The sequence below is a fragment of the Eurypyga helias genome, unplaced genomic scaffold (assembly GCF_000690775.1).
Source record: "Eurypyga helias isolate BGI_N326 unplaced genomic scaffold, ASM69077v1 scaffold13882, whole genome shotgun sequence".
Classification (NCBI taxonomy): Eukaryota; Metazoa; Chordata; class Aves; order Eurypygiformes; family Eurypygidae; genus Eurypyga; species Eurypyga helias.
Window position 1 is genome coordinate 1 of NW_010235372.1, and position 11,176 is coordinate 11,176.

At 35.3% G+C, this 11,176-nt stretch overlaps 1 protein-coding gene across 1 annotated transcript in view; it reads left to right on the forward strand.

The window, feature by feature from the left end:
* Nucleotides 1-1,143: 1,143 nt before the first annotated feature.
* LOC104505950 (sodium channel protein type 2 subunit alpha-like) overlaps nt 1,144-11,176 on the forward strand; it is a gene marked incomplete at its 5' end in the record, with an annotated part of 33,863 nt that continues 23,830 nt past the window's right edge. The window contains 7 exons of the mRNA XM_010146725.1: nt 1,144-1,434; nt 2,072-2,452; nt 3,991-4,123; nt 5,022-5,260; nt 6,591-6,764; nt 7,686-8,042; nt 9,981-10,433. Coding sequence (XP_010145027.1) covers nt 1,144-1,434; nt 2,072-2,452; nt 3,991-4,123; nt 5,022-5,260; nt 6,591-6,764; nt 7,686-8,042; nt 9,981-10,433 — 2,028 coding nt within the window. The remainder of the gene's footprint in view (nt 1,435-2,071; nt 2,453-3,990; nt 4,124-5,021; nt 5,261-6,590; nt 6,765-7,685; nt 8,043-9,980; nt 10,434-11,176) is intronic.

Consider the following 11,176-nt stretch of genomic DNA (forward strand, 5'->3'; position numbering starts at 1 on the left):
GGAACAGGCCTGGCATGAACTGCTGTGGGTCAACGGGGTTGGTGCTTGAGGTCCTGGGCAGCAGGAGCCAGCTGAAAGCAGGATTTCACGGAATCATAGGACAGTTTCGCTTGGAAGGGACCTTAAAGCCCCCCCCCGCCATGGGCAGGGACACCCCCCACCAGACCAGGCTGCTCCAAGCCTCATCCAGCCTGGCCTTGGACATTCCCAGGGATGGGGCATCCGCAGCTTCTCTGGGCAACCTGTCCCAGTGCTCCCCACCCTCTACGGGAAGGATTCCTTCCTGCTGTCCCATCCCCATCTCCGCACCAAGTCCTGGGGGCGCTGAATGCTTCCATGTGTGTTCCATAAGCCCTGTTGAATGCTGTTTGTTCAACACAAAACCAATAATTAAATTAATATAGTAAAATAATGTTGTATTTTACATACCTCACAACTCCTTTAAACTGTTTTCTCTCTCTGTGGCTTTTTACTGCTTTTTAAATGTATAATGACTAAAGTGTTAATGAATTTCTGAACTGAGAAGAAAAAGTACTCCCCAAATCAGAGTAACAGTTTTAAAATAAATATTTCTCCTCTAGGGGTAGTACCTAGTAAGCTGTCATGATGATTTTTTCACATTATCAGCTTAGAAATAATTGCAGTACTTGTGAAATTCTTGTCAAAGCTTGATTAGAGTTTACAATACTTTTGCACATAAATTTCTGCCTAATTTTGCTAATTGTTTTGTGAATCAAAGTGAACTAGTACCTCAGAGCTTTTCCCAAGAGCAGCTTAAGGAAGCTATTAATTACAGTAACAGTTTAAATTAGTTAACAAAATTAATACGGGCTGAAGAATGGCTCTGGTTGACTCTTCTGTTTGCAATTGTATTTCCTCTAATTAATACATTTATTCACACACAATGTGGGTTGAGTCTGTGGTGTAGAAGCAAAGTAGAATTCAGTTCGAGTGGCAACTTTCCTAAGTACTCTTGTTTTAACTCATATTACAGAATTCCGTGTGACATTTTGCTCAAATCCATCTAGGCTTTTGTCACACATGTAGAATTAAGTTGATATAGTCCTTGTTCCTAAGATTTATAGCTTTCTTTGAAAAATGGTGTGATTTGTGAAGCATCACTTTAAATAATTGCTGTGGCAGGCAATAGCAGCAGCTGCAGCAGAGATGACTGAGTACAACGGTGAAAGTGGGATCAGTGGACCCTCCGATAGTTCTTCAGAAGCATCCAAGCTTAGCTCAAAAAGTGCCAAAGACAGGAGAAATAGAAGGAAGAAAAGAAGGCAGAGGGAGCTCTCTGGAGAAGAGGATGACATGAAGGATGAAAAACTTCCAAAATCTGAATCAGATGGCAGTATCAGAAGGAAAGGTTTCCGTTTTTCTTTCGAAGGAAACAGACTTGCTTATGGGAAGCCATTCACATCACCCCACCAGGTACTGTGAATAGCGCAGATGTCGTTCTGGGGGTTTGTGAGATTATTGTAATATCCAGCAAACTTCACTGCAACATTGCAAAGTAATATAACCAAGAAAAAATAGTGTTGCATTGTTTTAAATACTGACTTGCTGTTGGTATTTTTTTCTCTAGTGTGCCTAAAGAAGTGTTTTGATTTCCTTTATTGTTTAAGATCTGGTGGGTTTTAACCTGCAGAGCAGCATTGCATTTCCCAGTTAGTTTGAAATAGAAATCCCTTTCTAATTCATAAAAGGAAAAATTATGTGTTATTTATCAGTATAGAAGACTAAGGGTGTTGGTATCTTTTAACATATTGCATGATCTACATGGATCATTAGAATTTCTAGAAATCTTGATTTTTCGTTTCAATACAGAGATGGAAATTACCATGGCCTTGTGCATGTTCATTTTTTCTCTCCAGTAATTGTTGTAGGTATACTGTAAATTTACCTATTCAGATGTTTCTCCTCTCTAGTGCACGTCTGAAATCTATTTAAGTCTCTATTAAAAATATCACTAACAGATTGCAGCAGATTTTATTTCTTTTTAATAAATAGACATGTGTTTTGTATATTTAAAATACTCAGCTGGTCATTTTGTTTCTTTCCTTTGCAGTCTTTACTGAGTGTTCGTGGCTCCCTGTTTTCTCCCAGACGTAGTAGCAGAACAAGTCTTTTCAGTTTTAGAGAATATGGAAGAGAGATAGGATCTGAAAATGACTTTGCTGATGATGAGCACAGCACATTTGAGGATAATGGGAGCAGAAGAGGTTCTGTCTTTCTGCCACGCAGACACGGTGAACGGCGCAGCAGTAACATCAGTCAGACTAGCAGGTCATCGAGAAGGCTGACAGTGTTTCCAGTGAATGGGAAGATGCACAGCACTGTGGATTGCAATGGAGTGGTTTCGTTAGTGGATAGACCACCAAGTCTGTTGTCACCTACTGGACAGCTTCTGCCAGAGGTGATAATAGATAAGCTGACCACTGATGACAATGTAAGAAAGTCTTGAATTACTCCAGGTTTCATGACCTTTCTTTATTGAATCAGACAATATTTTGCCGGAGTGAAGTGCTTTGAAAATGGTTGAGAAGTTGTGAATGCTTTTGAATATCTTACTGTAATGAAATGGGTTTACAGTGATTCACTCAAAATGAGGCTGAAGCATGAAAATGAAAGAAAACAAAGTAGCACATTTTTATGTGTCTTCAGAGGCAGGATATGCATGCACCACAGTGAATCCAGTTAGTAATGTTCCATTGCTAAATCTGTTTTAGAACCCAAAATAGGGTGCTCAGCTTTCTAAATATTCTGCATATTATTGTGTTGTTTAATTTTTTTTCTTTCTTTATGGTTTCAATCTATTTCCTAATTCTCTATCAGTAATCTGCTGGTTCTATTCCCCTCCCACCAGCTCCCATATATTTGGTATTTTGCAAATGTAGCATGGCCTTTAAGATTATTTTGACATTTAGAAGGTCTGAAACCTTTTTTTTTCTCCTGGGTCTCAGAGGTGATCTGTGTTTCTCACTGCCTAGGAACAGGGTATGATTTCTCCCTCTGGTCAGTTTTCTCTTTTGGCTCAATCTCTTTAGGAGTGCAACAGAGGGTTGCATTTTTTTTTTTTTTCGTGGAAACCTTCTTTTATTGAGACACTATTTTTTACAGTCTCAGCATCTGAAAATACCTCAGCCAGAATCCTTACAGTTATAAATCATCTTGTAGTTTATTATAATTTGACTTTCATACATTTATTTGTTTTACTGAAAAATAAATATCTACCCTTGCTCATACAATCAAAACTTATTAATAACTGAGGTGTGAACTATAAAACAGCTTTTGATTTTTTAAAATAAAATAATTTTTTAAAAATATTCATTTTCTGGGTCAATTTAGTTGCACTTCTTTTGTTTCTTCAGTAGAAATTTATAAAATAAATTAGAAAAGATAGCTATTGAGTGTAAAAGATCTCCTTTAAATTCATTTTGAATGCCAATAGACATCAAGAATGGTCTATAAAAAATAGTCTTAGACAACAATTGTTATCGCAGAAAACTTCCTAGCATAAATCACATCTTATCAGTGTGTTGTGATTGAACTAGTTTGGAAATGAAATATTGGTAGAGAAAGCATGAAACTGGCAACTTTTCCTATTCCAGTGCTGTAACAGTCTTGGGTATTTTTCTTGGCTGTGGCCTCCTCCGAAGTCTTTTTGTGTCTAATGCAGAGTTAATACCAGTTAACTATAATGGAATGGTAATGTGGTAACTAAATATCAAAATATATTTTTTAAAATATTTTTTATGTATTAACAGCATTCAGAAGTATAACATGAAAATAGCCATTTAAAACAAATGCTAGGCTAATTTTATATGTGTAATGGAAAAAACCCTGATGTAACAACATTTAAATACAAAGCTTTATATATTATGAATTCATTGAAACTGAAGTCTTCTTGATACCTGTTTTACACTATTTCTAAAGCTGAGTTTAATTTACGCCCGTTTTTTTTTTTTTTTTTTTTTTTTTAAATAGAGCACTACTACAGAAATAGAAATAAAAAAGAGGCGTGCAAGTTCATATCAAATACCAATGGAGTTGCTGGAGGATCCCAATTTAAGGCAAAGAGCTATGAGTATAGCTGGCATTATCACAAATACAATGGAAGGTGTGTTGTAACTTCAGACACATGAACTTCTTGACAGTCTTAGACTTGCTTGAACATATTGTATCACAGTGCAAATACAAAAGAAAAAAAATATGTAGCCATTGCAAGTACATAAACTGAGTAATAAAACAAAATTGCATGTATCTAGTGAAAAAAAAACCATGAAGGAATCTGATAGGCAGTCTAAACTAAGAAACACATTCTAATTAAAATAGATAACATGCATGTGTTTTATACTAGTTATTTATGTTTAACAATACTCTTATCAGAAGAAATACCTTGTGATGAATTTTCCACTAACTATACTATGAAAATGCTACGGAACATTAAAGGCCAGGCCTTAGTTAATAAGGAGAAGGAAAATTGTAGTAGGATTATTTGGAATGGTGAAATCACTACTAGTGAAATTCTTGAAGAAGCTTAAATAGTTTTCAAAAAACTTATTTGTGGTTCAGTTAATTATATTTTTCCTTCAAATAAGTAATTAAACATTTAAAACCGTGAAGTTAGAAGTTTTACTGAGAAAACTATCTCTAAATGTAAGCATAAATGGTTTGTGTTTTTTAAAACAATAGTTTTATCTTCATTCCCTGGAACCATTACAGATGATTGGAGAAACCTCCTTAGATTTCCAGGAACTTAACTTACTGAAAATGTCTGATATTAAAAATAGGCAACATTTTCAGTCTTAGCTCAAAACCTGAGGTTTTTCTTTGGGTCTTTTAAAATCTTTTCAGTCAGCAACAGTAAGTTAAGTTCCCAGAAATCTAAGGTGGTTCCTCCAAACATCCGTAATGGTTCCAGGGAATAAAGATTGAACTCTGAAAAAGCAGATAAACAAAAAATCTTTCTTCACTTTCTCCAAAATTTGTTCACTATACATATCTTTTCTTCCCAGAACTTGAAGAATCCAGGCAAAAATGTCCACCTTGTTGGTATAAGTTTGCCCACACTTTCTTAATTTGGGATTGTTGGAAACCCTGGCTAAAAGTAAAGAGTGTAGTTGAATTTGTTGTGATGGATCCACTTGTTGATCTGGCTATTACCATTTGCATAGTTTTAAACACACTGTTTATGGCCATGGAACATTATCCAATGACCAGCAATTTCAGTAATGTACTTAAAATAGGAAATCAGGTAAGTCATCAAACTATATAATTTGATATGGTTGGAACCTCGTTTCTCTTTGAAATATAATTACTTTAATTATTTTTATTATCTTCCTATAAAATAGATGTCAAAGGTTTATTGTGCTGAAAATAGTCTAAAAATACTGAGATACATGTATTTAAGAGTTTGATTTCTATATTAAAATTTCTGCAAATAGAGTTTTCAACAACCAGAGTTTGAATAACACAAAACCAAAAGAAGAAATCTGATTTGTTTCTGTTTAGTATTACAAAAAAAGTAGGAGCCAAATGATATTCCTTCTGCATTAAGCATCATTGGTAACACAAGAAGAGTTGGATGTTATTTTGGATTATTTTGCACTGTTATTTTTTGTTTTATTTTTGTATTTCCGTGATGAAAGTTGCTTTGATTGTCCCATAAAAATTTGACCATGCCTGTGTGTTTTACCCAAAAAATGCAACCATTATTTCCTTTCATATGTAATGAAGTAGTGCAATATTAATCTAATTTTGAGCTGGATCAGTAAATGTTCCTTCATGCTGGTAAGAATTTGTGTACTCCCAGTCAGCTAAAATTGCATGACAGTAGAGATGTAGTTTCAGCAGTTGATTTCTTGCTTTTTGAACTGTGTAGCACTATCTTTTAAAGACTGTCAAGTGCTCCTGATTTTTTTTAAAGATTTGTTCATCTTCCTGGGCAAATATAATAACTTATGCACTTCTGTAGATACTGGTGGTCATACATCTACAGTAAATACAATGAATTTACTCCTTTCTCAGAGGCACTGTTTGCTGCCGCCTTCAGAAGGCATCAGAGATATTCTGAGGCAGAAAGGAGGTTTACTTCAAACATGAGCCTCAGCTAAATTGGCCTTTCTTGGCAGCTAGAAAGAAAAGACGTGTACTATATCTGTGAATTCTCATGAAGACTTCATTTAATAGCATATCACTCTCCAATTTATGACCAATTCATATTTTTCTACGCACATTGTTAAAAAGCAGCTTCTGTTGTGGCAAGACCAACTGCTATTATCTTGCTGAGGAAGGTTCCTTTAATTAGATGGATGGCAGATATGAGGAGCAAACAGGAGGCCTGTGAGGAATAGTTTATTCTTCACTAGTCACTAAATGTATCTCAGGTTTAACTAAATAGAGTTATGCAACAACTCATATTGATGTTGCCACTTATGTTCTCTGTGTGGTTCACCTTATGATAATACTCTTTACGGACATCCTGCTGTAAGAGGATTGTTATTTCTTACTTAAGTTTTTCTTTGTCTGCTGGTTCAACTTATTCATACTAATCTATAAAGTAACAATGAACATTCTTCCTTCAGGTTTTTACTGGAATTTTTGCAGCAGAAATGGTTCTCAAGATAATTGCCATGCATCCTTTTTATTATTTCCAAGTTGGCTGGAATATTTTCGATAGTTTTATAGTTACCCTTAGTTTGGTGGAGCTTTTTCTGTCAAACGTGGAAGGATTATCCGTTCTTCGATCATTCCGATTGGTAAATAAGTTAGTGATAGTAATATATCTGCTAATGCATTATATTTGTATTTTAACTGTACGCATGTAAATAAGACACTATTATGTATATATTTTGCTTGGTGTCACAGAATATCTCTTCATACATGTTATACAAAATTATTTGTGCCAGCCTGTTATACAGTGATAAAAGTGATGCAGGAATTAGAAAATTCATATTTTTTAAATTTGCAAAAAGATTGATTTTTTTCTTTCCCCCCTTGGCAAAACTGAAATGCTTTATTTTATTAGAAAAGTATTTTTATGTTAAAAATGAGAAATGAACTCTGAAGCATTCTTTCCCTCTGGTATTTTTTCATTTTGCCTTTCTATTTTGCATTTGTCTCAAACCAAAAAATATTTAATACAGTATTTATTTTGAGTCTCTTACGGGTATGAATTATACTTTCTCCCTTTCATAAGCTGAAATGTTTGCCTTAAGGCTTATGTTTGGCTTTTATTTCCAGACTATGAGTCTGTCATACTTTTTAAATTTGTTGGAGGCAATACTCTTTCAGAAGACCCTATCATCTGAGTATTTCAGATTCCTTTATTTTCCTTCAGTAGAATCCTATTGGGCTTTATTGTTTTTCTTCAGTTTGTTTCTGCACATAGTGTTTGAGATGTATAGCATGTTCAGAATTCACTATCTGAATAAATTAAAGCAGTGCACTGTTTTTCTCATGTAGAAAAGAATACAGATATGCTACACAAAAATTAAGAGCAGAGTCTAAAATTTACTAAACTTTAAAAGCCTGTATTTTATGAAATTGTTTTTGTGTAAGTTAGGTTGTTAGAATCACGTTTTTTTGTTATTGCTGAGCATCACTAGTTCATAATCTATTGTTTATTTTATAGTGGTTTTATAACTACTGCAAATAACATCTGTACTTATCTTTTTCAGTTGAGAGTTTTCAAACTGGCAAAATCTTGGCCAACCCTAAACATGCTGATAAAAATTATTGGTAACTCAGTGGGGGCTTTGGGAAATCTGACACTGGTGCTGGCCATCATTGTGTTCATTTTCGCTGTGGTTGGGATGCAGCTGTTTGGGAAAAACTACAGTGACTGTGTCTGCAAGATCTCTAAGAACTGTGAACTTCCACGCTGGCACATGAATGATTTTTTTCACTCCTTTTTGATCGTATTCCGAGTGCTGTGTGGAGAATGGATAGAGACGATGTGGGACTGCATGCAGGTTGCAGGCCAACCCATGTGCCTTACAGTCTTCATGATGGTCATGGTGATTGGAAACCTAGTGGTATGTAGCCAAAATCATTTGAGAATTCATTTAGAGAAAGAATGGTAATAGAGCCAGTAATGAAGTTTCTAAGCATTATTAAATGTGTTAGTTTGGTTTTTTGTTTGTTTGGGGTTTTTGTAATGATTTTGAGTTTGTTACGAGTATGGCTTCTGAAATAGTTTTCTATTTGTTAGATTTCTGATCCTATATAGAATCCCTGTCTTGGATGCTGGACCTCCTCAGGGGTGTGGAGTACAATTTAGGGTGATAGAGGGGAGCATCGTGTGTTCAGGATTTTGTGCACTACTCCTGGTTACCTAGAGAGAGAGAATAGCAAAGGTGCCCCAAGGTGTTGCACTCCCAGGATGGGAGTTTGCTGTTTGCAGGAGAGAACATAGCAGGGCCTTCTCTCCCTAACTCCTTGAGTCATCACTTCCAATCACACATAGGCAGGTTGTATTTTTTTTTATTTTTCGGCTCTCTCCTGTTCAAAAGACTGCTTTAACATTCTTAGACTGAAATTTCAGATATTTTGAGCCCTGCTTGCTGCAGAGCAAAATTTTGAAAACACACGGGGTAAGGAAGCTTGAATTGGAAGGCAGTGGTTCTGCAGAGAAAACAGTTTCCATTACTTCAAGTTTTCTTTCACCTCTTCACCTTTTTGCTTCTTATTTCTTAATAAGAATTTCTTTATTTCTTCTTTTTACAGACACTTTTAAAATGGTTTGTATTATGTGTTTTTCTTTTTCAGAGGAAAGCATCAGATCTGTATCATTTTGTACATTACTGTGTATAAATTTGGCTTTTTAAATGCATTTTCATTTTATTAACTCACCTGTATTTGAGGCCTTCATTACTCTGCCTTTTGCTCTGCTTTTCCCATTGCCTACTGAGTCTTCCTTTATTATTCTACATCTTTTCCTTAAGTAACTGTCCATAGCAAAAGAGACTTGAAATTAGCTATCCTGGAGGCATTCTTTAGGAAAAAAATTTCTAACAACAGGAAAAAGCTTTAAACCAGTCATGCATTACTACTAGTAGCACAGCTGCTTGCTCCAGGATTTTCTACAAATCTGTTGTCTTACAGTGAAGAGAACTGTGAAGTTGATTGACCAAACAAAACATGCTCTCTCAATAGTTTGCTAAACTAGCAGATGGAGCTTTTTGTAAAGAAGTATCCATCTCTCTGATTTTTTTTTTTGGACAGTATTTACTGTATTCTGATTTTACACCATAGCTCCAGTAGAATTTCTTACATGAGTAGACAATCCCTGCTGTATGGTCAGGACTCTGTTATCCAGTTCTCTTTTCTTGTTCCCAACACATAGTTTTACACTGTTGTCTTCAACATTTGTAGAAGAGCTGATCTGAAGTCTTTAAGAGCTGGTACTTGGCTTCTTCGGCTACCCTAGGACCATTTGAGCTCCTACGAAACCCTGGGCTTGTATAACTCAGATCTATTCTATGTCCTGTCTTGTGGTAGGAAGAGAATGACTTGGGGGTTAAGAAATGGGGTGTGCTTCACATTTTTTAAGTTGCATACAGCATAATATTTGTGTGAGTTTGGACCAGCATTTGAGAAAGCTGTTTTCTGCATGTATCAGCTATGTCTGCTGTTACAGGGTGGTTCCCTATGCCTGAGAAGTAAACATTTTGGATCTGTTCAGTCAATACCAAAGAATCATTCATTTCTGACCTTCTACAAACACAAGCAGAAAAAATTTACAAGTGTCTTCATATTCCTACAGTAATGTAAAATCCCAAAAATCTTGCACTGGGGTGTAGGGCAGGTATTGAGTTAAAATTGCATTTACTTTTTATTTACTGTGTAATTTCCAGAATTCTATACAGCAAAGGAAAACATGAAGGCTAAGTTCATAACTGGTGATAAAAACAGCACATGAATGAAAATTAAGTGGGAAAATTCAGCTGTATTATCTTTTTCTTTTATTTAAGGTATTGAACCTCTTTCTGGCCTTGCTGCTGAGTTCATTTAGTTCAGACAGTCTTTCTCCTACAGAGGATGATAATGAAATGAACAACTTACAGGTTGCTGTTGCAAGAATTCAGAAGGGAATAGATTATGTGAAGAAAAAAGCAGGTGAATGCATCCAGAAGTCTTGTTGGGGAAAGCAAGCTGTTGTAAATCAAAGAACAGCCACAGATCATTTGAATGACGAGAGAGACCATTGCATTTCCAACTGTACCGTCACTGAAATAAGGATAGATACTAATTATCTCAAAAATGAGAATGAAATGGCCACTGTTATAGGTGGCAGTGATTATACATCATTCATAAACAACCCAAGCCTTACTGTTACAGTACCAATAGCTGTTGGAGAATCTGATTTTGAACATCTAAATACAGAAGAGTTTAGCAGCGAATCAGATTTGGAAGAAAGCAAGGAGGTAAGATTTAAATATTTTATATTTTGTATGAATGGATTATACCAATTGTATTCTTTCATAGTGTGGCTCTTCCTGCTTAGAAATAGAAAGCGATTGTGATTTGAGATTGTTGGAGAGTACTGAGAGTGAATAAACTGAAGTGGGACAGTGGAGCTAAAGAGAGTAGGAAATCCAGACAGAACTGTATAAACATATATGAACCTAGTTATAAAGGTATTTGAAAAATTTTCCAAATTTTTAGTTGGGTAGAAAAACTAGTATATATGTACAGAATAAACAGAGACAAAAAGACATGTTTGTTTCTATATAACCATAATATTTCCATGAGGTAAGGATGAAAGTAAACTGCTATTCAAAAAGAAGATATTAATAATAAAGAATTTTTTAAAGCTTAGTGAATTCTACAGAAACCGGCATTATTTGTACCGTATAATCTGTATAATCTAACAGAGGTGCTAACTCAGGCTAATGAGAGCAATAACAACACTTTTCAAGTTCTGAAGTTGAAATTATGGGAAAAAAGCCACGGGAACATTCATAAGAGGAATGTGTCAAATAAAAATTATGAGGAAAAAATATAATTACAGATTGAAAAAAATATTAATTGCTTGTTTGTTTGTGGGCGTTTTGAACCAGTCGCTTCAAAGACAACTGCCTGACCTTAAACTGGGTCAGCTTTAGGAAAGTAGTAATATGTCAGCAGGTGCAGAATGACAGGGGGAAGCAAAATCATGGATTTCAGC